The sequence below is a fragment of the Rattus norvegicus genome, chromosome 5 (assembly GCF_036323735.1).
Source record: "Rattus norvegicus strain BN/NHsdMcwi chromosome 5, GRCr8, whole genome shotgun sequence".
In the NCBI taxonomy this organism is placed as follows: Eukaryota; Metazoa; Chordata; class Mammalia; order Rodentia; family Muridae; genus Rattus; species Rattus norvegicus.
Window position 1 is genome coordinate 155,585,182 of NC_086023.1, and position 25,750 is coordinate 155,610,931.

General features: G+C 46.1%; 1 protein-coding gene across 48 annotated transcripts in view; it reads left to right on the forward strand.

The window, feature by feature from the left end:
• Eif4g3 (eukaryotic translation initiation factor 4 gamma, 3) overlaps positions 1 to 25,750 on the forward strand; it is a 220,817-nt gene that overhangs the window by 103,804 nt on the left and 91,263 nt on the right. For 23 of the 48 annotated variants that reach the window (XR_010066363.1, XM_017593294.3, XM_017593298.3 and 20 more), the window contains 5 exons: positions 6,094 to 6,114; positions 6,859 to 7,038; positions 7,467 to 7,581; positions 13,412 to 13,509; positions 15,377 to 15,499. Coding sequence is in view for 47 of the 48 variants with exons in the window: in XM_017593294.3 (XP_017448783.1) it covers positions 6,094 to 6,114; positions 6,859 to 7,038; positions 7,467 to 7,581; positions 13,412 to 13,509; positions 15,377 to 15,499 (537 nt within the window). In the remaining variant the exon portion in view is untranslated. Of the gene's footprint in view, positions 1 to 6,093; positions 6,115 to 6,858; positions 7,039 to 7,466; positions 7,582 to 13,411; positions 13,510 to 15,376; positions 15,500 to 25,750 lie in introns of those variants that run through there. The other 25 variants (NM_001401860.1, XM_063287466.1, XM_063287456.1 and 22 more) reach the window with 2 other exon arrangements.

Consider the following 25,750-nt stretch of genomic DNA (forward strand, 5'->3'; position numbering starts at 1 on the left):
TGCCATTCAATTAGCGGCTTTTTCATTATAACCCATAGACTTCAGTGGATAATGAAGTCTAAGCCAGGTGTAGCTATTGAAATGGAGGTTTGTAGAGTCAAGGCCTATCTGATGAGACTGTAAACAGAGAGTGGGACAGGCCCCTAGCTCCCACAGCAGCATAGTTACTGTGGCAAGATGGAGGGACTGAAGCAGCAGTTCCAAGCAGGAGGTACCCACACCAGTGTTGTGGCAGTGTAAGTCAGCTGGAAGGAAGAGTTTGCTGTCTTGCCTGGGCAGGGATTCTTTTTCACTGTAGAGAATGTGTGTGAGGTAATCAGTTGTAGAAAACCATCATGTACAAGCAGTGTGTTTAGCAGTCTTTGGCCTCTGCCTGCCAGTCAGTTCCACCCTACCTGTTTCCAGACACTTCCATGGAGATGATGCTGTTTCATACCCTCTGAGACTGCTGCGTCTGGGCCCCTTCTCCCTGCAAAACCAGGTAGACACAGCTCTGAGGAGTTCGTTATACAGAACAGCACACTGGCAGCTTGGTCGTAGTGAAGTTCTTGAGGGACAAAGTGCGTACATACACATTTAAACAAAAGCGCCCGCCCATTTGTGGGTCTGGAGGCTGCTGTGCTTCAGGCTGAGGTTGAAGACACAAATCGCTTATCACGTTTGGTTGTTTGCTTTGCCCAGGCTAGGATTAAAGCAAAAATTAGAAGTAGCTTCAAAGCTGGGCATAGCATAGTGGTGTTTGTCTTTGGAGACCGGTGCAGGTGGATGGATCTTTTTGAGTTTGAAGATAACCTGGTCCACATAGTTCCTGGACGGTCAGGGATGCAGAGTGAAACCCTGTCTCAGCCTCTACTTCCCAGCCTCCAGAAAAAGACAGGCGTTCCGTGTAGTTAGTCCTCATGCTTACGGTGCAGACCAACCTGACTGACTGCCCAGTGCTATTGGTTACTCATCACGGCTCCCAAAGCCTCCCCACACTAAGGTTTTGAGACTAGCAGCTAGATTTCTTGTCTCTCTTTCATCAGTGGCTACGTTTTTGTCATTTCTACCCTGTTACATTTTGTAAAGAAACGTAATTAGGGATTATCCCCTCCTACCGGGTGACACATGTGCCTGCCATGCTGTGGCTTAGCAAGTGTTTCAGCAGACATGACAAGCAACAGGTGACTGTGGGACTATTTGGAGAGACCCTTGTGAAAAGAATACACTGTTCGTTTAGTTAGAAACTATACTTTTTTCCTGTGAAAAATGGAGTTATGTAAATTGCAGCAAATTCTAATATTATAAATATGGAATATTTTTGTTCTTAATAGAGCCAATAACCTGTTGTTGGATCAGCTTCTTGGATTTATTTTTGTTTGCAAGATGCTTAACTGTATTTGACACAGCAGACAGAGTTAACTTTATAGCCCTCTCCATTGAGGTGTTCATTTTGTAGCACAGAACCTTTAACACTTTTCTTCCAAGAGAGATGTATACTGAACCCTATCTATCCTTCTTGCCTGAAAATCCTAGGGTGACTAGAAGAAGCTTAGAGATCAGGAGTATCCTGCCCCCCATGAGCAGAGTCTGATAGGTTCTCTGTAACCCTGCCTGCCGTAGTGCTTTGATGTATTTAATTATTGAAATTGGTGTCGTTGCGATTTGCAGTTCCCTGTTTTGCCATCTTTATCTTTGGAGTTTCACAGTGAGATCAAGTGTTAACTTTTTATAGTTTACGTTTTTGTTTTTTCTGGTAAAAGACAGGGTCTTGTTGTATAGCCTTCTGTGGTCTGCAGCTTCACCCTTTCTCTATTCTGAGTGCTGGAAGTGAGGGCGTACACTACCATGCCTGCCCTGCATGTATCCTGATTAAGAAAACCAAAGAGTTGATGCCTCACTGTGTTCACAGCAGAGGGTCATCTGCAGTTTGATGATGTGGTAGTGACAAAGGCTGAGTGATAGGTCATGTTCACAGTGACTGGCTCTTAGTGTGGGCAGAGCTGGCTGAGTGAGGCAGTGTGCTGTGCAGGGATTCTCAAGTGTGGGCTCCTGTGGTAGCTTGATTTATTTTACCAGAAGGTAAATCTAAGCCAGTTGGCTTGTGACTTTTTTTTCCTTCCCATTCACAGGCTTGAAGTTTTTTCTACTAAGGAGTGTACTATGAAGATAATGGCTTTCAGCCTGCCTCTGAGGCCATGCTGGGCACAGCAGAGTTAGGAGAAATGACTAGGTTAGCAAGCATGGAAGCTAGGCAGCAGGGGTCAGGGGGGATAGTGAGACAAGTGCTGCCTTCGCCAGCATCCACTAGTTAGCCTCACTGCCGAGTGTCTTGGCTTTTGCTTTCCTGTCTATAAAGTGGTAAGATGTGCTTGTAATTGACACCACCTGGAAGTTTGATAATAGATTGCTTCGTGGGTTGGCTCTGTGAGCATTTGAGGTTTAAAGTCCCTCTGGGGTGTGTGTGTGTGTGTGTGTGTGTGTGTGTGTGTGTGTGTGTGTGTGTGTACACATGCACACGTGCACGTGTATACGTGCTGTAGCCACAGGTCTATAGTCGCCAGAGAATGTATGAGATTCCCCTGGGCTGGAGTTAGTTGCTACTGGGAGCCACCTGTCATGAGTGCTGGTGACTGAACTCAGATCCTCTGGAGATCAGTAAGTGCTCCTCACTATTGATTCACCTCTCCAGTCCCTTCTCAAGCTATTTTCAAACTTGGAATGAAGTGTTCTTAAAGGATGTTCACTCCCAGACTCTTCCTCCTGACCAAATCCTCAGGGCCCATTCTCTTCTCCCTGATGCAGCCCTCGGTGGCAGCACTGTTAGAACATTCTGTGGTGATGCGTGTTTACTCTGCTCACCTTTTGCTGCTGTAGCTCCTGATCACTCAAAATGCAATGGCAGTTGTATTAGTGAGAGTTTTATTACTGTGAAGAGATGCCATGACGGGGCAACACTTATAAAGAAAAACACTTAATTGGGGCTGGCTTTCAGGTTCAGAGGCTCAGTCTACTATCATCACGGCAGGAGCATGGCACATGCAAGCAGACATGGTGCTCGAGGAGGAGCTGAGAGTGCTAAATCTTTTTTTTTTAAATTAATTTATTTATTTAATGTATACATGTACACTGTAGCTGTCTTCAGACACACCAGAAGAGGGCACCGGATCTCTTTACAGATGGTTGTGAGCCACCATGTGGTTGCTGGGAATTGAACCCAGGACCTCTGGAAGAGCAGTCGGAGCTCTTAACCGCTGAGCCATCTCTCCAGCCCCGAGAGTTCTACATCTTGATCTGCAGTTATCAGAAAGATTGTGTGTCACACTGGGTGTAGCTTGAACGTATAAGACCTTGAAGCCCATTCCCACAGTGATGCAAGTGATTCCAACGAGGCCATACTTCTTGTTAGTGCCACTCCCTGTGGACTGAGCATTCAAACACACGAGTCTTGGCGGACGTTCCTATTTAAACCACCACAGCAAATTTCAGATGACTTTGAGAGTTATCAGTTCACAGAAGGGTTGGACCTGACCGCGCGTTAGGGATGGATCGCGACTGAGAGGATGGATGATGCAGACTGGTGAGTACTTTGGAGCCAGTAAAAGGACTTCAGTGTCTGATACTCATTTGAGTATGGACAGTTGTGTGTTTCATTGCCCAAGTTTCTTACATTTGTTTTAATAAATGGTAGCGGACTGCCGTGCCCACTTCCCTGAAAAATAGCCACATTTCTTGCACCACTATTAAGTGTAATTTGTGTACCTTTGAATGGTCAGGAATGGCTGTTAAGAAGCAAACAAACCAACTTCTACATGATGTTTCCTGCTGCGACAGCTTTTCTAGTCCTGCTTGGGTGTGGATGTGTTGTGTTGTTTGTGGGCATGGATTCATGGATGTATGTGATGTATGTGTGTGTGTTGTGTGTATAAGAGTGTGAGTGTGTGTGTGTGTGTGTGTGTGTGTGTGTTAGATGTGTGCCTGTCTACCTATATGTTTAAGAAGACAGACACGCTCCAGATAGCCTGCCTCTGAGGTGTTAATTTGGTGCCGTGTGAGTAAGTCTTTCAGATGATCCGCAAGCAGTTGTGCCCTGTTTCTTGAAAGGGCACAATTGGTCTTGAAGATAAAAGATACCTTCTTGAGTAGGAGACAGAGTTTTGTGAAGGAATCAATGTCTCTTTTTTGTTAGCAGGGTCATTTATGACTGTCTGTGTGTTAGTGCTCTGGACAAAGGCACTAACAAGTCGCCTCTGACTTGGAAATAGATTTCTTGTGGTTGATCGCTTTCTATCTCATGAAAAGTACTGTATGCAAGAGCCAACAGTCTAGACCTAGAGCCCAACTCTTTAAACTCAGAAGAGGAACCCTAGCCCTCTAGTGAGCTCTGTTCCTCTGTTCGGATTTATGCTATCAGCAGCACATGCCTTAGAGAGTAGCTGTGAGCACACATTCGCGTTACATAGAAGCTTTAGGTCAAGTCTGGTAGCTCCTTAATGCTAGAGAGAGCTCATCTGTTGTTACTTAATTTGTTCGTATCGATGTATTTTACACAGTTTCAAAGTTGAAATAATAAAAATGCCTTCTCCCAGCATAGCTGCATGCACATTGGTGCTGTATCTGCTTGGCTTGGTTCACATCAGTTTTGTTAGAGCCACTTGGGTCAACATGCTGAGGGAAATACACTGTGTAGATACCCTTTTGAGTAAGATAATTGGTTATTTCTTGTTGAAGCTCGTGAGGGATCCCATCAGAGTAGTTGTGATCCTGTCAGGAAAGCGCTTATATGTAGGACGGAGGAGAACGTGCCTTGTCTGCTCTCAGTATGCTTGTATGTAAGCCAAGCAGCCTCGCCTCTCCTCTCCCCTCCCCTCCCCCCCTCCCCTCCCTTCCCCTCCCCCTCTCCCCTCCCCTGCCCTCCCCTCTCCTTTGCCCCCCCATAACACGACGACTCTGTGGGGTGGGAGCTAGTGCGCACTGTCAGTTGATGAGCTATCAGAGAAGACAGTGCGCCTGCGTGTTTGTTGCACTTGTCTACCTTGTCTAGTGTTGCTGGGAAGTGATCTATCTCATGGCTCAGATCTCTCCATCCTTCTACATCCTATGGTGTGCGTAGTTGAGCAGGGGGCAGATGACCACTTCTTAAAGCCAGCAGTGTTTTCGTACCTCCTGATGCATTGACAATGGAGGAGAAATGCTGACATTCATTCTAAAGTTGTGTTTATAACACAGATTTATTTATGTAAGTGCAGCTGAGTCACCATTTCAGCCTTCCTGATTGCAACGGCACACTTGGTACCTGTCCCCATAGCTGGCAGTCGGGATAGATAACTAGGGGACTTTTCTTAGAATCTTAACACTCATCTCCCATCTTTTAATTCCTAAGATACCAGTTTTGTCTTTTGTTCTTTTTCTCATCTTCATCAACTCCTTCTCTGGACTCCCCTGCTGGACTCCCCAGTCATCAGTTCTGCTTTTCTGTGATCTGATCTCTTTAGGACTTCCTTGTACAAAGGTTGAATGGGTGCGAGAGCTGGGCCCCACATTTCACTTCTCCCAGGTTAGCACAGAGGAAAACTTCTGCAGACACCCGGGATGCCTGTTAACAGAAGTGTGGAGTATGACTCGGGAGAGCCTGCAGTCAGACAGCAGCGCTCGTGTCAGAATCAGGAGGCAGTTCGGGGCCTTCCAGAGCTGGCCAGCCTTTTCAGCTTGGTGTTCGAGCTCTGCCTTAGAGCTGTATGTGGTGGGTGGTTGTGGTGGTTGTTTTATGCCCTATCTAAGTTGAAGCTCGACGGTTGTGAGAAGACAGTCCCAAGTGTACTTTTGTTACCAAGCGCTTTTAAAAAGGTGTTACAAAAACTGCTAGGAGGTTTTCGTCACTGGATTTTTTTTTTAAATTTTTCAACTGTATAAGTAGAACTTTGATCCCATGTGTGCTTGAGTCTTAAGTGGAGGATCATCATTTTGATCTTCTAGTTTTTATTCTTCTCCTGAAGTACTGAACAGAAAGTTGTTTTGGTGAGCTGCATGCTATGTCCCACCCTTCCTACTGATCTGTAAGTTTTCCATTGGCTTTCTTTCTGTTTCCTGCTGCTTCTTGCTTCATACTTGAAGGGAGGATTCAGACCCATCCAGGTAACACACTACTGGTTCTGCATGGCCTCTTTACTCCTCTGGCTTCCTGTTATTTTACGATGTGATTGCTAATGAATAAGGGCAGTCACAGGGGAGACAGGTAGGGTTGGAGCTTTAAGGTGCATTGTCATGGGCGTGGCTGCCGCGTGGCTGCCGTGGGCACACAGCCCCGGCTTGTGTTCAGTTAACACTGTGCTGAAGCTCACTAGATTCTCCACTTTTACTGCAGTCTTTCAGAAGGTAGACGGGCTGGGCTTGAGAGGATGGGTGTGTCACCGTCTTGACAGGCTGCTGTGTGACAGCCTCACAGATGACTTTGATTTGTTCCCCGGGCTTGGGTGGAATGCTCACGTTCACATGGCTCTTGTTCGCCTAAATATTTTACAGATGCCTGGTAGTAGCTTATTTGGTTGACTACTTCTAATTTTTAATAATTTGATTTTGAGGTTTTTATAAAATAGAGTGCTTAGGGAAATACCAGTTACTCGGATGAATTTGTTATAGATATTAAAATTAATAGTTATGGTGCATGGCTTAAACTTGGAAATAGCTGAGCCCTAAGCATTGAGACTGCCCTGTTTCTAATGTATTAACATTGACGAGAACCTAACTCAGTGTGGAATATATTTTGTATACTTAGTTATATATCTCCGAGTAGATGAGTTAGGAGTGGGAGAAAAAGAGAAAACATACGACATTACCCTGTGTGAAAAAAAAAACACATTTTTTTATCTCCTATCCCAGTTTTTCCAGAGGCCTCAAATCCAGCCTCCCAGAGCGGCCATCCCAAACAGCAGTCCTTCCCTCCGTCCTGGTGCGCAGACCCCCACCGCCGTGTATCAGGCCAATCAGCACATCATGATGGTTAACCATCTGCCTATGCCATACCCAGTGCCCCAGGGGCCTCAGTACTGCATACCACAGGTAAGGGAGAGCCTGGCTCTAGTAGGGTGGGGGTGGGGGCCTGCATTTTAGTAATGTGTGGATTTTTTTATTGATTATATGTCTAGCCATCTTTTGGTCAGCTTTAATCTAAGATTCTTATACAAATTCACAAGTTGCTGGAGAAATTGTCTCCCAACGTCATTTCTTCCTCACAACTGGCTGGCTGTTTTAAAGTGGGCGTAGCCATCCTTCCTCCTGCCACATCATTCCATTCGACAGGCTGGCCTGAGGTCACTGTGAGTGCACAGCCTCAGCAGGAGAGACCCTCTCTTCCCTGTGGCTACCTCTCCCACAGGCTAGCACTGGATGTGTTTCACAGCCAAGCTGTCACGTCCTCTAGACAACACTGCCACGGTGCTTTATTTTCTGGAAGCTCCTGTGTCATCTGCATGTGTGCTCTCTTCTAGTACCGCCACAGTGGCCCTCCGTATGTGGGGCCCCCACAGCAGTACCCAGTTCAGCCACCCGGCCCCGGGCCTTTTTATCCTGGACCAGGACCTGGGGACTTTGCTAATGCTTATGGTGAGTAAGAAAAATGCCATCAGCTCCTGCTCTTCTGTCTCGCTCACCTTAGTCGCCGCTGGTCACATTAGCCATTGCTGCTTAGAGGCTCGAAGGATTGCTACATAGAATCTTACAGTTTTGTCTTGAGCTTTTTTTTTAGGGAGTAGTAACTTACAGGGAAATCATTGTAAAAATATGGGTAGTCAGTGATACCTGCAGGGCTTGTTGTCCTGTTGGATTCATGTGGCAGGTGGTCTGGGCTTTTCCCACCATGTGTCTGCCACACATTTTTAAGTTTTTTATTGATAGTATAAATTTACCTCCTATCCTTGATATTTTTTTTCCTTCCCCTCAGAGCTTTTATTCTTAGTGCACTCTACCCACTTCATCTCATGAAATAACTCCAAAGCCGAGATTTCAGTTTGTTCTGTGCTCTGCTCTAGTCTAAGCCCTACAACAGTGAGTGGTCGGCTCTGGAGAGAGTGGGCAGGGGACACTGTGGTTCCTTCCTACACCTCTCAGGCAGCACTGTTGTCCTGGGGCAGTTCTGAGGATTAGCTGATATAAAAATGCTTTGAAATCTTAAAAGATGCCTTTGGAGGGAAAGTAGATGGGGAGACAGTTCTCACTGGGTACACCGGGCTGTCCTTGAACTCAGAATCCTCCTGCCTCAGCTTTAAAGGTGTTCTCAGTACACAGACAGAGATGTGAGCTAATAACTGATTGTGAGTTCACAGGGAACTTAGAAATCACGCAGATGCTCGCTGAGCACTCGGGCTGACTGCCTGCCTGCCGCACTTGTCTCATCTCACAGCTCAGAGAGCACCAGGGAACTGGAGCTTTAGGATCCAGCCAGCAGCGGTCTTCCATAGTGCCGTCAAAGTACAGCAGGCACCGAGGCTTTGAGAGTGGATTAACACGGGAATCCACTCAGCGAGTTCCTGCCCTCAGGATTTAGTGGCATTGTGGTGGCTTTGCAGTTACTTGCGCTGGGGTAACTCAAAGTCTCTTTTGGTGGCAAGGTTCTTAGAGTGTAAAATCCTTTCCATTCTATGGGTCAGTACTAACTCATGACCCTGTTTCAAAGTGATGTATCTTATAATCTCAACAACTTTCTCAAATATGTAGATCAGCTCTGTTGTATTCTTATAAATACTGTTAGCCAAATCTTCTAAGTAGAAAAACTAAGATTTTTGTAGTAAATATGCAACAGTTAATATTCCTTTAAGTTCTATGTTGCAAAGGGACTCTGTTCTGACTGACAGAGCTGTTTTCATGGCTTCTCACCGACTGTAGTGCGCAGCCTCCTCACAGGTTCCCAGGCTGCGCTTCAGACTCTGACATGACGCACTAACGTCTTCCTCTGTGAGCACCTGTCTCTTGTCTCAGTACGGGACTCTCACTGTAAGATGTCGCTTTCAGTCTGTCATGTTAACATTGGCTTTTCTTTTTTTTTTTTTTTTTTTTTTTTTTGGTTCTTTTTTTCGGAGCTGGGGACCGAACCCAGGGCCTTGCGCTTCCTAGGTAAGCGCTCTACCACTGAGCTAAATCCCCAGCCCCAACATTGGCTTTTCTAGCCAGACAGTGGTGGTGCACACCTTTAGTCCCAGCACTCGGGATGCAGAGGCAGGAGGATTTCTGAGTTCAAGGCCAGCTGTTCTACAGGGAAAGTTCTAGGACAGCCAGAGCTGCACAAAGAAACCCTGCCTCAAAAAAACCAAATACCATTGATTGTTTTCTTTCTGTTCCAAGTTTCAGCTCAGTTATCATTGACATCTATCCTCTTGGGGGATCTCTTTCCTGAAAATAAATTAATAGGCATGTTCATTAGCCATCCCGTATATCATCTACACAAAACAGTTTCCTAAGTTGCCATGTAAGTGACCCAGCCAGTGATCAAAATGCAGATACCAGAATACAGAGAGCTACAGTGGCTCAGAAATAACACTGAACGATGTGACCCTTCCTTCTCCATGTGTGAGCATGTGTGAGCATGTAACTTTCTAATATGAAAACCATTCCCGGGCATCTAAATGACCACAGTCCTTTCCCCAGCTCATAGTGTGCTCCTAGACACATTTGCATTTTGTTACTTACTGTATCTCCCCTGCCCCCCACCACATGTGTGTGTCTGGGTGGCATGTGCACCACGGAACATATGGAGGTCACAGGTCAACTTGCAGTAGCAGGGACCTTGCACTTCATGGATTCTGGGGATCTGATTGATTATCAGGCACTCTTACCCCTCCCAGCCATCTTGTCACTCCTTCCTTTCCTACCTTTAAAAAAAAAAAAAACTATTTGTTTCTTTTGAAAATAGCATAGTCCACTTTGGGAATGAATCGTAAATGATGCTACTCCTCGCATCCTTTCATCTGTCTGGACAGATGTTTTTAGCTGTGAAATCCTAAGTGCCAGTTACTGCGCTTTTCTCATGATTCAGAGTTCTGTCTGGCCCACTGGTCCCCACAGTGCTGCAGACACCTCACCTCCCTCGTGATGGGCTGCGGCACTCCCCTTTCTTTCTGGCTCCTCTTCTCTGCCTCTGCACTGGCAGCTGTTTTTCCTTCTTCCCTTGGTGTAGGTGAGAGTAGATACGGCTTTAGGGTCATAGCGCTGTGTTCCAGTTCACAGTTTCCGGAGGAGACCCAAGTGCTGTTCTACCATTGAGTTACATCCCCACCTTCTAAAAAGACATATTTTCAACCAGTGTTCTCACGAGTTGGTTCCCAGGTTCATGATGCTACTTCCTTAGCCTCTGGAAAAGTATAATTCTGGAAGGGTTTTTACAATTTTGAGGAAGTTAGAGGCCAGAACACTTAGACCAGCCTCAAGGAGTGATGTCCAATGCAGATGGCAAGTTTAGATTCTTGACCAAAAGGGTTAGTGGTGGCAATGTCGATGAAGAAGAAGAGGAAAGAATTTGCTATATGGTAGGCCTTGCTTAGCCAGTGCAATCCCGTCTGCCCTGTGTCTTCTTTCTTTATCTGTGTCCCTCCCACACCGTTTCCACACTTGAGCCTCTGTGGAACTCTGTCTGATTGAGCTGCTAGGAACCCTGTAAGGTCAATTGAGCTGTGATCTGATCAGGAAAGTGGTCTCCCAATAGCATCTGTTTTCTTCTCCAGAAAAAAAAAATTAAAATTAAAATAAAAAATACCATGTTTTGTGTTTTTGTGCGGCATAACTGAAGAGACATGATCTCTTTATTTTCTTTATTCTGCTGTGGCCATCTTGATATTGAATCCCCACACTATCTTCATTTCTATGGCCAGTGCACGTTTGCATGTGTTGTTCTTAGAACTGTATGTAGAAGACATTGCGTTATGTGATTTTAGAATGCAGCCAGTCTCCTGCTCTGCCAGGGCCCATGCTTTACTGTGTGTAGCCTGTGCCCAGCCCTTTCTTTGTGCCCAGTTGAGTGGTCAGCTGCAACAGAGCTGCCTTTGCACCCATTCTGTTCACTCCTGTATTTCAGTCCACTTAGCTTGGGAAGTCTGGCCAGGCAGGCGGCCTGTTTTCCTTGTTCTGTAAACAGCGTTTAACCCCCTTTGAGGGTCCATCTTGTGTAGGAGCTGGCGGCTAGCTTGCTGCAGGGGCATGGGTGGTGAGTTTCTTTCCGTTGAACTTTCTGGAATTGTAGCCTTGCCCTCTGCTGAGATCTTTTCCAGATCACGTCACCAGATGCCACAGATGCCGAGTGAGCCCGGCACTGTGTCCCGGTCTGCTCCTGGGCAGCTCCACTTGGAGATGAGTACAAAGTGGTAGCTGAGCACTCACCTGGCGGCCCTGTCCTGGGGCTTCTTCCTGTCTGCTGGCCCCCAGCCCATGCACACCGCCTGAGGCGTAGTCACCAGGGCCAGCTTTACACCCAGTACTTAACAGTAACTGGGGCTGGGGGGTTCTAGTCTCTTGTCCAGTTATAGCCTGTTTCTTTCTCTTTTTAAGTAAACTTTAAATGTGAAAACAGCTTCTTACTGAGTAGTTCTGGCAGACTTGCAAATCTGTAGACCAGGTTCTCCTTGAACTCGAAGAGCTGCACCTGAAATCCTTCTGAGAATGGGATTGAGCTTGGGCACTGCCATTCCTGCCTCAGCAAACTTTTTAAAGGGAAAAAGAACTCTATCTTTCTACACAACCTTTGTTCTTCTTCTCACTGCTCACTCCTCATGCTCACAGAACTCCGTGCTCTCTTGTATCTGTCGGACTGTTTGAGTTTTCCTCTCTCAGCCGGGCTGGCCTTGATCTCAGTATCTTGCTGCCTCAGCTTCTCAGTGCTGGGACTGCAGGAGGGAGCCCTGACCCCCAATGCTGCCTCTTATGTTCGAGGCTCTCCAACTGTTACTTTTGATTCCCCTCCCTCCCTGCAGGTTTTTCTTACTTCTGTGACCTCTGACTCAGATGTTAACTTGGGCTTCTTTGTCTGTTTTTACTTTCTGCCTTGTTTAGTCCCAGAGTTCTATTGTTATTTATTACAAAAGCCTTTATGAGTGTAGTGCGGTGCTGCACACCTTTAGTCCCACATTCAAGAGGCAGAGGCAGGCAGATCTCTATAATTTCCAGGTCAGTGTGGTCTATCTAGAGAGCTTTCTGAGAGCCAAGGCCACACACACACACCCCACAAAAAAAAAAACCAAACCACCACACACACATCAGCCCTTATTCCATGATACCCTGCAGGAGAGGCATAAATAGGGTAACTAGTTGATGCCTGTCTCGGGACTGCAGGATTGGTAATCCTCTCTTACAGATCCAAAGTGGAAGTCTTTCTGTTGCCTTTCTTCCCTCTTTTACATGTTGCTGAGTAGTTTCTCTGTTCTTCCCCTTAAGCAAACAAAAATTTAAAAAAAAAAAACAGCCCTTAACAATTTTTTATAAATATGTTTTTTTTTTCTATATCGTCCACTTCTTCAGCAAATCTTTCGGTTTTGCTTTGCAACTCTGCACTTCTGCCTACCCTTTTCTCTGTGTGCCACAATTTGATAGTTCTTAGACCAGTATTCTGCAGTTTGGATGTTAATGGCCTGTGTGTCTGAGTCTGGGGCGAAGACAGTGTTGGTCGTTGGGCTGTAGAGTAGAACAGACATAGTCACCTTTACCTCTGGTTGATGCGGTTGTGGTAGATGATTGTGATGGGTAGAGCAGGAAGAGGGTAGGTAGACGGGAGGTGTTGGTAGCCCTTGTCGAGTGAGGAGAAAGTACAACTGAACCTGCAACATGGTTCTCTTGGGGCTTTGTCTTCTTTGTTAGCTTTCATTAAAGCTGCTCAGCTAAGGGTTTATGGGGAACCTTGCCAGTGGCCTCCTTAGCTATGGGTCTTCATACCAAGAATTGGGATCACTTCTACTCCCTACCAAAAGCCCGGAAAAACAGTGACGGAAGCCATTGCTTGAGAATCACTCTCATAGGCTGTAGGTCCCAGAATGATATTCTTTTTGAAAGCATCCCAGGTTGTGTTGGAGGAAGGTGATCCAGGGGTTGCTCTGCAGGAGTTGGGCACTGAGATGTTTTCGCATTAAATTCTTTGCATGTTTGGAGACAGTCTATATTTTAGCGATAGTTTCTTGACCAGTTCCATAGCTGGAAGAGAGCTTGTGGGAAGAGATACTAAAACCCGCTGCCCAGGTGTGTGGTGGCTTGTGCTTATTCCCTGTCATCAGGAGGCAGAGGCAGGGGGATCTGACTTGCAGGTCAGCTTGGGCCACAGAGTTGAGACCCTGCTTGAGAAAGAAGAGGAGTCCCGAGTAGTCATTTCCCCAAGAGCTTGTTCAGGGACACTGCCCTGTTGTCAGGCTGGTAGTGTTTGACAAAATAACTGAATGCTTCTCATTTTGTTCTGATCCCTTAGGAACGCCTTTTTACCCAAGTCAGCCAGTGTATCAGTCAGCACCTATCATAGTGCCTACGCAGCAGCAGCCCCCTCCAGCCAAGAGAGAGAAAAAAACTGTAAGATCGCCATTGATTCGTCGTAACTGGAGCATATAATCATTTCTAAAATAAGCATATCAATCATTATTCACCTCACTCACAACAGTGACTGCCATTCCTTCCTCTCCTTTCTGTCTCTGCCTCCCACCTCAGCCTAGAGGGTTTACACAGGCACTTGGTAGGGCCTGCATACCCACGCCCTTAGTGTCACCTCTTCCCAGCTAGGCATGCAGCACTGGTAAGCGCACCTCTGGCTCCTTCTGTGGGAGGAGCTCTTGCTTATTTCTCAGATCCTGTCTCCGTGACTACAGCGCTGAGCATCAAGTGTGAACTGACACAGGGCTGGCGGCACCAAATAAAAAGGAGCCAAAATCCTAGAGTCACAAGGAGGGTGGGGGACTTGGAAGAGAGAAACAGAAAGCAAAATTTAATAATTATGAGGACATTTCCCTCTGTCAAGAGCCTAAGAGCACAGTAACATAAAACTGGGGTTGAGAAAGCTTTGGTAGAAGATGGCTTCCAGTGTCTTACCTAGCAGAACGTAGACTGTAATACAGATGGCCAGCACCAGTCCCAGATCCACCCGGGTGATGGAGCGGGAATGCAGATGCCGATATGCTCCGATCTAAGACAGAGTCATCAACTCAGATTTGGTGCTTTGTCTAGAAACAACTGATTTAGGAACATAAACAATAAACCGAACACTGCAATTTAGCATGACACGGCTGGCAAGAAATGGAGCTTTGAAGTGTTAACTCAGTGTGGTAAAGTTGACGGGATGGCATCCTGCAGTTACAGGAGAAGATGGTGCTAACTGAAGTAGGCAGAGGGTGGTGGTGGCAACGGTCATCAATGAGCGGAGCGGAAGCTGGGTGTGGTGTCACACACTTGTTATCTGAGCAGTGGGGAGGCTGAGCCAGGAGGATTAACACAAGTTCCAGAGCTGCCTGGACTACATAGTGAGTTCAGGGCCAGCCTGGGCTACAGAGAAAGACCGTTTGGAAAACAAACACACAAACGGGCTGACAGTGAACAGCTGCTTCCCTGTCGCCTTCCAGATAACCTGATGGTTTTTGATAGTGAATGGCGTTCTCAAGAAAGCAGTTAGCTTATTAAGCTGTGCAGGTAGTGAAGATCCGAAGGGAATCTTCTTACCAGTGGCCCAGCTCTGGGCTCCTGGACCCTGAGAGTCCATCTTCATTGTTTTCTTTGACATTGTAAGCATGAGGAACCCCAGAATGTTCAAACAGGAAGCATGTGCACTGTGCTGTGTGCCATGTTCCTTCTGTGACAGTACATTTAGATGCACCTCATCCTCCTAGTGGTGCTTTGATGATTGAACTAACGATGTAGGAGAGTGTTGAACTGTTCTGTTCTCATTTGGCCTGTATGATGCATCTGTGCCTTTCCTCAGAAAAAGCAACAGTATAGCCAGTGTCCTTAGAGACGTGCCCACAGAGCACAGAGCACACCGCAGCCAGATAAAGCCCACTGCGATGCCACAAGTGTACGTCTGTATTTCCTGGGCTTCAGAGCACCCAGGGCTCTTCAGGCTCACCCAGACACTTGTTATTCTTAAGCCGTCTCTGCCTCTTGTTGCTATTAAGAACCACAAGTAAAATCAATGTATTTGGCAGTCTTACACAGCATAGATGCTTTCCTTTTTGACCTAGAAATCGAACCTGCTCTGTCCTGCTTCCTCTGCCATTACAGTTAGCTCTTGTCATAGCTTGGTGCCTTCAGTTTTTGGAATGACCGTGTATGGTTCTGTGATTAAAGTGGAAGTTAATAAGTTTCATAATTTTCTGTGTATACTTTTAATTCATCATCCGGATCTGGTACACAGACAACACATTTACATTTTTTTTTTAATTTCATATTGTAGATACGAATTCGAGATCCAAATCAGGGAGGTAAAGACATAACCGAGGAGATTATGTCTGGAGGTGGCAGCAGAAATCCCACTCCACCTATAGGAAGACCCACATCCACACCCACTCCTCCTCAGGTAAGTAGAGTGAGCGTGCTGTGGGCGCTGGCTACCTACTCACCGACCTTTTGCTCTCGTCTGTAGCCACTGTCTGTATTTCCCTCTTCTGCAGCTGTCTCAGGAGGCTTAGACAGACAGCATCTCTCTTTACAAGTTGCTTTAAGGTTTTACTGGTGACATTTCTGTGGGTTGGTTCCCCATTCAGAGCTGCCACACATGCTAGTGAGCTGTTGCATGAGATCCATAGGAGCTTCGTTGGAAACTTACCCCCCCACCCCCACCAAGTGAGTAGTTATGAGATCACCATGGAGCTTTGGGAGTAGGTGCTGTGAAGGCCGGTGTAGACAGTGAGGATGTAAGTGTTTTAGCAGGTGGGATGCTTTCGAAGGTTGCCTTCGTTAGACTCTGTGGATGGAGCAAAGGCTCTTCTCCCCAGTCAGGACCTGCCTCCCTGTGCTGCTTGTGTGGTGTGTGTCAGCTCTGCGTATTTCCAAGAGTGCACTGGGAGCTTTGTCAGGACTGACTGTAAAGTATGTGGCTGTGGTCTTCAAAGAAATCAAAGAGGCCCAGGAAGAGCTAAGCTTTAGTAAACTGTGACTCGTGATAGGAAATTGATTTCCCAAATTTGAAACTTTTTATTTTGTTACTGGGTGCCTTTCAAATTTAATCAGTCACCTAAGAGTCTGACAGAAGCAGCTGTTTACCCCTAAGTTTGGTTTTTTGTTTTTGTTTTTTTTTCCCCCCTTCTATGGCAGGAAGGTGAGGTGTCCCAGAGTCAGTTTACAAATGAGCATTAGGCCAGAGGTAAGATGTGTCAGAGTAGCAAACATTGACTTGATTATTGTCACAGATCCTCAAAAAAGTGTGCTGAGACATTGAGGTCACTGAGAGCGAGCGAGTTCAGTTCAGAGCCCTCGGAAACTCGTGTCTTGTTGGCTTGAGTGGGTTGTGCTGTAATGTGTGTTTCCCTTGGGAGTGATGTCTTCTCTGTCGCAGTCCCCGTTACAGCGAAGAATATGTGGCCTCTTTGGTAAGGGAGTTTCAAGTTGTTACAGAACTTATTTTTGAAACTGTCCTCTTTAAACATTCTAAGTCTGAAGAATTGCGAGTGTGGTCTCCTCTCTAAACGTGAACATGCAATAGGGAGAGTTTCTAATTTGAACCGATCTGCGTGCATGGTCTACTGGCAGTCAGGTATAATTCTAGACAGGCGGCCAGCTGTGTGCTAGAGCAGAATTCACAGTTGTTTGGTTAGGTCATACACACGTTAGTCTGTTTTCAAACATCAGTTAAGATAGGGTGTAGTTGACAACTTTAAATTCTCATCTTGAAAATCTGTATCTTTCTGCATTTAAATTTTCTATATGGTCTATCTGGGTTTTTTTGTTGTTTTGTTTAGTTTTTTTTAAGATTTATTGTTTTGATTGTGTGTGTGTGTGTGTGTATGTGTGTGTGTGTGTGTGTGTGTGTGAATGTCTGACTTGTGTGTGGGTGTCCTTAGAGGCCAGAAGGGGCGTCCCCTGGAGCTGGAGTTACTATAGGCTGTTGTCAGCTGCCTCATGTGGGTGCTAGGAACCCAGCTCAGTCATCTGAGAACAGTGAGTGCTTGTGACAGTGGAGCCCTCTCTCCAACCAGCCCACTCCTGTCCTTGCATGAACACAGGGATTGGTATCTGTATGGTGACGCTCAGATAGAGAGACTTAGGGATTGGGGTGGAGTGCTTCTTCTTTTTTTTTAAAAAGATTTATTTATTTCATGTATATGAGTACACTGTCAATGTCTTCAGACACACCAGAAGAGGGCATCAGACCTCACTTCAGATGGTTGGGAGCCACCATGTGGTTGCTGGGATTTGAACTCAGGACCTCAGGAAGAGCAGTCAGTGCTCTTAACCACTGAGCCATCTCTCCAACCCGGAGTGCTTCTTCTTGAATACTCTTTTGTCTCTTTTCTGTTCTTAAGTGTCTTAGTAGGCGTCATACATTTGAATCCATACATACAAATCCTGTCTTTGTATGCATGGAGTTTGTGGGATGGGTCGTAGCTTTTGATTTGGCGTATATACATTTTCTCTTAAAGTCAACAGCAGAAGTATTACAACTCCTGGCTTCATTTCTGGAAACTCATGAAAGGCTGTGTACATAGATAAGGGCTGACCCTGGTGAAGAGAGATTATGTCATGCCAAAAAAAATAGTGACTCTATATGTGAGAGGCTAGTCTGTTCTTCTAAAGGCTGCAGGGTCTGAACAGTGGCGCTGAACTCTTGCTTGCACGGGGCCTGTAATACACATTTGCTACTAGGACACAGTCCTGCCTCCACCTTGTGCTGCTGTTGTTGTTGTTGTTGTTTGAGACAGGGTCTTACTTACTATGTAGATGGCTAGCTTTCACTCTCTAGACCAGGCTGACCTGAACTCACAGTGACTGTCTGCCTCTTTGCCTCCTGAGAACTGGGATTAAAGGTGTGAGCTACCCCTGCTCAGCCTGCCAGGCCATCTTGAATAGCTTTCTGGTTTAAGAGCTGCTGTGAGGCCAGCCTTCTCTATCAGTGTGTTGAGCCAGGAGTCTTTTTGTTCTCAGTTTCCAGTTAGCAAGAAGTCTGGGTCTTTTTCTGCTCTGTCCAGAATAAAACCGTAGGTAGGTGAGCAGCCCTTCTCCCTGGGTGTTTGAAAGTACGTGGTGCCCTCCAGTGGCAGCAGTCTTTATGTAGGCCTTGGGAGTCGGGATACTTTGGCCCTTAGCAGCAGCAGTGTTACAACTCTGGGCTATAAAGACCTACGTTTTTTTGTTCTCCCTGTGCCCAGGCTCCACAGTCTCTCCCATGAGCCTCCGCAGTGTTTATCCTTCAGGCTGGGCCTCTGCCCTCCCTTGCCATCTTCCCTTTACCTTCTTTTGCCCTAGCTGTTCTTAATCTGTCCCGCCTCTTTCTCGTTTGCTGCCAAGCAGCCCCTGGCTGCCTCACCTGTTCTGCTGTGCATTCTGCCACCTGGTCACCTGCTGTTGACATTCCTACTGACTCTCTCTGCCCTTGGGAACACTTTGGAGTCTTTTTTTTTTTTTTCTTGTGAGCTCAGTCCATACAGCCGAGACTAGGCAAGGTACAACTTCTCAAGCCTCTTATTGGACTTAATGTCACATCCCCAGAAAGGATGACCCTTGAAAGCATCTCCCTGCAACGTCAGTACTTGAGCCTCAGCACTGTGCTTTTGTAGCCAGACAAGGTATGAGTCAGCTACAGCTCACCTCACAAACAAAAGCTGTATCTGTTGCAATCACAGGCCTGCCTCCTTACCTCAGTTGCAGCAGTCCTTCTCCTAGGTCAGCAAGTGAGGTGCTCCCCTTGTGTCCCAGATAGGAATGGATCCAGGGTCATCTGGAGTCCATCAAGCCCTGTGCTAGTTGTCACAAACTGACAACTGGAGCAGACCAGGTTGGCTGTGTGTAAGAGCTGGGGCAGACCTCCATAATTGTGCAGTGTGCTAAGGCATCTGTGGAATGCTCCAAATGGCCATTGCAGCACGCAGCTTAGTCTGCCGGCTGCTGACCTGACAGCCCTTTAGTTCCAGGTAGCCAGGGTAGCATTGGAGCACCCTTAGCTCCTACCCAGGGAGTCTGCCTGTCCTACCCACAATGTCCCCGCTCATCCACCAGGAGTGCTCCCAACGAGAGAGCACCTAACTACTTACCCCCAAGGTGACTTCAACTTGTCTTTGTATTCTTTTCTGAAATAAGGACTCATCATGGGGCCCTGACTGAGCTCAGACTGATGGCTGTTCTTCTGCCCAGCATCCTAAGGCTAGGATTGCACTTGCAACAAATTGTGACAGTGCTTTAACCCTGCTCAGCACCTGACCACAACCTCATGGCGGATGGGACCCCATGGCGGAGGGACTCCTCTTAAGTCCCTCATAGTTGCTTGTGGCTTCCATAGCAATGCCAACTGCTGGCACCCAGGTTGTCTGTGCTCTCTGTTCAGGGATGTACAGCACAGACTCCACAGTGGCAAACCATAGAGACCTATTACTACTGTATTAGGTGAGATAGGTTAGAGAGTCCTGGGAGTTAGAGAAGGGGAAGCAGACAGACAGACCTCTTAAAATAAGCTCCACTATTTACGGAAAAATGTAATGTAAGGAAAAACTATATACATATATATGGGGAGCTAGCAAACAGTTGAGTGCTGTACTTCTCCCCTGCTGCACTTCGAAGGCTCTCTTTTAAGGCTGACAGCACAGTCAACTCAGCGTGGCTCTGCATCTGTGGGTCAGCTGAGTGAGGGAGTTAGCCTACAGTAAGTGAATCAAAACACACATTGCTCATGGAGCTTGTGGGAATCAGGGGTCCTATCAGTGGGCCACAGGAAGTATGAAGGCATCAAAGAGATCAGTGGGGCTGAGGAGGAAAGAAAGACAGAGGTGAAAAGACGGGACCATGCCTTTTGTAAGGGTTGTGGGTGTTTCCTGTCAGGCACCCCACAGGCTGCAGTAGTGAGCAAAGATGACTGGTGAAGGAGGCAGGTCTTTCCTTGTCTCAGGTCATTGTCATTGTCATGGCTATGCTGGCTGTCCTGTCAGTGGGATTCATAAACAGCCACACACATGGAACTTAACTGGACAAGGCTGGAAGAGCCTGTGTGGAACTCTCGGCAGGCCTGAGTCTCTGAAGCTCACAGAGATGGCCGCTGAGAGATCATTGAGGGGGAGGACCTTGGGGTCAGGGAATTTTTACTGTGGCTGTCTGCCCTAGGAGTCAGTGGAACTATAGACTGTCTTCCTTCGTAAGTTTTTAATGACCTCTGTGTGACTCCTACAGATGTTCTGTATCACACACAGAAAGTATGCATCCTGTGACCATGCGAATGCAGATGCATGCACTGGGGTTAGACAACAGTATGCCTTTTCACCCGAGACACACAGACTCTACTCTTAGAGCAGCCTCGTCAGTTTCCCACTGCAGTGGGAAGAAGAAATGTTATTACCCCCTTTCCCCGGTAGCAAGGCCTTTGGCCATTGTTGACGATGTGGGTGCTCAAGAGCTGCTTCCACCCTCAGAGTTCCCAGCCGCATAGCAGCCTCTGGAGGGACCGCAGCATAGGAAGGCAGCTGTTGGTGTCCACATGCAGTGTGATGCTGTGCCATACACCAGAAGAAGGTGTGGGATCCCCTGGAATGGCTGGGAAGTGAACCTGAGTCCTCTATAATAGCAAGAAATGCTCTTCAGTTCTAAGCCAATTCTTTCTCTAGGCCCAAAACAGATTTTAAAAGCTGCTGTTCATCTTATACCTTCCTCCCCACTTTTAGGATCACCCTTAGAGTAAATATAGCTACAACTTGGTAAAGGGTCTTGTGCCAAAGAGCACGGGTCAGGGAAAGGTTGGGAATTGAATTGTTGGCACATTTTGAAAGTAAATCTTCTGTAGTTTGGGGAATTGCCAGAGCCACCATCTCTACACACACAACCTCCAGGAAATGGAAATCTGTGACCACTTGTAAGTCACCTCAGATGTTAACGATTAATTGCTTCCACGTGTTGGGTTGGCGGTACAGATACACTGTTGTTTGTGTCAGTAGTGTATACGATCCAATCAGGAAGAAGGTTTCTGCATGTACAATTTGGAGGCAGGACAAACAAACAACAAAATCTCGCCTTCACTTTTAAAATGGCCGTCTTGCTCTTGTCCTTGGCACTGATGAGTGGAGTGGGTCACTCTCTGCTGGGAAGCATAATGTGCTTTTCAGTGGTGACTGCAGTAAAGATGAAGTTAGTCAGTTAAGTCACGTTGTTCTGCTTACTATAGTAGTGTTAGTGCTCGCCCTTGAATGAAGTATGTTCCTATTCTGAATGGTAGGCCTTAGGGACTACCCTGGCCTGCATTCTTTGTGTTTAAATGAAATGTCATGGTGAGCAGGGCCTTGTTGCATGGTAACTGTTTGAATTTAGAGTGAATTGTGAACTGGGTGTGGAAGTGCACACCTTTAGTCCCAGCACTTGAAAGGCAGAGGCCAGTTTACAGCCAGGGCTACACAGACAAACTGCTTCAGCCCCCCTTCCCCCGCCCCAGTCCCTCCACAAAAAGTTGCTTAGAGTGGATTATACTCAAGAGATGACTTTCACTGGATCTGTTTTTAGCAAAATATCTCAAGATACAATTTAGATTCCCCAGTAGTCTTAAAGCAATCAGGAAACTCCATTGACTTAAGACCAATGCTGAGCTTTCTTATACTGTGTGTAGAAGCCAGTGAAGCCAGTGTCCAGTGTACTTTAGGTTGGTTACCTAAACCATCAATCTCATTCGATTTAGTTTTCCTATTTTTGTAAGCTATAGTTAATCAAACTCTGAGTGAGCTAGCCTTTTGGGCCGTGAGGTTTCACTTTACACGAGTTGTGAAATACACTGCAGCAGGAGTAAGGGACATGTGGCAGGCCTCCACCAGGGGACCCCTAACACATATGTCAGGCCTAGTATTAAAAGGTTTTTGTGGGAAGGGAGGGGAACAGGGACCTGGAAAAGGGGCAGAAGAACATGGGGAGAGGTGAGGGAAACAGAGAAGGGCGAAAGAGAGAAACAGGCTGACCAGGGAGAGGGAGAGAGAGGAGGAATAGGAGATGGGGCTGGGGTAACAATAATTCTCTTACATGCTGCTGCAGCTGGCTCTCAGCAGGTGGCAGCACAGGTACTAATGGCCGCAGGAGATGACACCATCTGTTGCTGGGTAGAGCCTAGTGGGACTGCCTGTAAGCCAGTAACATGCCCTCCAGACACTGGACTCAGAGCTGTGGTGGTGGGATGTGCCCAGTATCTTTCCCCTACTACCTGTTTTAGGAATGCCAGGCAGTAAGAGTGGAAACTAACCATCTAGAAACTGACACACATTGTTAAGAGGGACCAGCATCTTTGATCTGTCATTCATGTTAGGTCTAGAAAAGTAGAACAACTTACTGGGGCAAAGTAGCACATGCCCTACATCTCAGAGCTTGCAGAAGCAAGGGGAACAGAAGTAGTGGTCATTCTCAGCTAACTATTGAGTTCAAGGCAGCTTGGGATACATGAGACAAAAAAGCACAAAACAATTAATATAGCACTATATCTGTACATGTACAGGTGATAAATCTCTAGAAGTAACAGTAAAGAGAAGGACAGGAAATTATGCTCCAGGTCTGAGGTCTTTTCAGACCCCTTTTGCTGAATGTGTATGCATGTATGTATACATTTGCATATGTTCTATACCTTTGGGCTTAAATAAAACATTTGTCACAGTATATTTTTAATTCATCATACACAAATCAACTTCATGCTTATCCACAGGTGTAATTCCCAAGGGACAGTCACATTCATTATACATTAAAGGCCTGCCTGCATTCCTTTGTTTGTATGTTAAACAGTTTAATTGCTAGGCCATCAGATTTTATTTCCAGTTTGTATCTAAATGGAACAAAGCGATTCTGAATGCTGTTTCTACCTATTTTGGGTGACAGTGTTTCCTTCCCTTTCACTCCATTTGTTCCTCTCCATTGCAGCAGTCTCATAGCATCCCTGTTGTTTACAGTTTTGTTTATATGACAGATTAGGAAAATGATCAGACTTAGTTCTTACTAAGGTTTCTGAAGTGAAGAGTTTTATTGTCTTGTACTTTCTGTTGCAGATACACTGTCTTTTATACTTGTTTAGGGTAATATTTGAGTTTTTGCAGAGCCTTTTATATGTTAAAGGCATTCCTTGACATACATGGTTTAGTTTGTTTTTTGCTGCTGTGACAAAATGTTGTAGGCTGGGTAATTTATAAACCATAGAAAGTTGTTTGATGATTCTCAAGGAAAAAGTCCTGGGCAGCTTTGTACTTAGTCTCCGTTAGATGTTATGCTACAGCATCTCAAGCATAAAGGCTGAACTCCCGCCCTCATACATAACAAATCCAATCTTACTGTCTTCCTTCTCACCCTCATGTCTTCCCAGAGCTCCCCAGACTTGTATTTAGGTAAAATTCACTCAAGGCCCCACTTGAGTTCCTGCACATTGACTGCATTAATCACGAATTGTGTCCTTCGGTTTACCCTCCCTCTGCCTCAACCTCCGTGCGCAGTCAGGATTAAGCTTTACTTTTAAAATTCTAAACATTTATTTATTTTTTTGAATGTATGAGTGTTTTCCTACATATGTGTAGTTGTGTGTTATGCCTGATTTCTGCCTGTGAAGGCCAGAGGAAGGCATCAGATCCTCTGGGACTGAAGTTACAGACCATTGTTAGCCAATATGTAGGTGCTGGGAACCACCTGTGTCCTCTTCAAGAGCACCAGGCTTTAACAGCTGAGCTCCTGGAGCTCATTTCTAAAGCAGAATTCATTTTGTTACATTGCTGGGGAAAGTCCATTCTTCCCTTTCCCATTGCTGTGGAGAGCAAAACCTAACACTAACACACACACTCTCTCTCTCTCTCTCTCTCTCTCTCTCTCACACACACACACTCACTCACACACACTCATTCTCACATAAACTCACTCTCACACACACACACTCACTCACACACTCTTGCTCACACACACACTCTCTCTTTTTTTTTTTTTTTCTTTTTTTTTTTTCTTTTTTTTTTTTTCCGGAGCTGGGAACCGAACCCAGGGCCTTGCGCTTGCTAGGCAAGTGTTCTACCAGAGCTAAATCCCCAACCCCTCACACACACACTCTCACACATACTTTCTCTCCTCTCTCTCTCTTTCTCTTACACACACACACACACACACACACACACACACACACACTCTCCATGCCTGTGTATAGCCCATTGGTCCTGCTCTGTTCTGACTTGCCTGCCTCCTCTTACCCTACCTTCCTGGCCCTCCTGTTCTGTTTTTTTGTTATTGTTTTTTTTTTTAATATTTATTTACTTTACATATGTGAGTACATTGTCAATGCCTTCAGATGCATCAGAAGAGGGCATAGGGTCCCATTGCAGATGGTTGTGAGCCACATGTGGTTGCTAGGAATTGAACCTAAGGCCTCTGGAAGAGCAGTCAGTGCTCTTAACCACTGAGCCATCTCCCCAGCCCCTGTTCTTCTGTTATTCCTGTACATGCTGGTCATTCACAGTGTTCTGCTCAGAGACCCTGAGTGAACTTTCCTTCTGCCTGGATTCATCATCTTGCACTCTACCCCCTAGGGGACTTCCCTTCACATGCCCCGCCCCCCAGCTCAGACTCACTGTTTCCCCGGATGCAGCCTCTCATACATTGGGACCTTGATTGTGCTGTCTTTGAACGTTTTAGCCCTCCAACATCACATTTATAGCCAGGTGCAGTCAGTAATTGTTTTTGTGCCCCTTGTCTTGGTATTTATTTCCTTTGACTAGATATTATTAGGTCCATACTGTTCTGGAGAATTTGTCTTAGTTCCCATAGATTCTCAGTGTTTTGTTCACAGTTCACACAGCTGAAGAACTGTCAGTGAGTCTGTCTGTCCTTCGGAAGAAATATGTTTTCTTTCTTCTAAATGATGTCATTAAATGTGTTATTTTGTTATTTGTCTTGGGTGTTTCTCATTGAGCCATACTTCACTGAGAATATTTATATTCTCCGAATCTATACATGTTAAATCTGGGAAACATTTTATAGGAGAATTATTCTAATGTTATTGAATGGCCTTTTAAAAGGAAATCAGTTGAACCTAGAGAGATAGAGTATGCGACATTGAAGTAATGTGTCATGGTGCCAGTGGATGTCTTCAGCTTATGTTATTGGTACATAGCTGTTGGAAGCCTTTGCCTCTCTCTCATTGGTAATGGGGTGGGCATGAGCTGTTAATTTTTCAAGTTTTGTTGCCCTGTCTCCCTCTAGTACTGTGAGTTGAAGTGTCTGCTCTAGTACATGACACTCATGGCCCCACAACCTACACAATTTTCACAAATGAAAATATTGGGTTTTTTTCTGCATCTCCCCTACTCCAGCTATTTCAAAGTGTAAATTTTCCAACATTATAGGCAAGTCAAGACCTGGATGGTGAACACTGGGCAGTCACCCTTTCTGGACAGAAACTATGGGCTGAATTGTGCAGAGAAGCATGAAGAATAGTTCTAGATTACTGTTGTCTTGCCCGCAGCCCAGGTACCCAGGCCCTCATCATACTGTTCTGTCCCAAAGTAGCAGCTGCACTCCGCCGTGCTGGCTACCTGCCTTGTCTAGCGAGATGACTCTCAGGTGCTTCGTGGCTGTTGTCTGTCTGCTGTGGTGTGAGACAGGCTCACCGCACAGGCAGTGCTTGAGTCTATGGTAAGCCTCC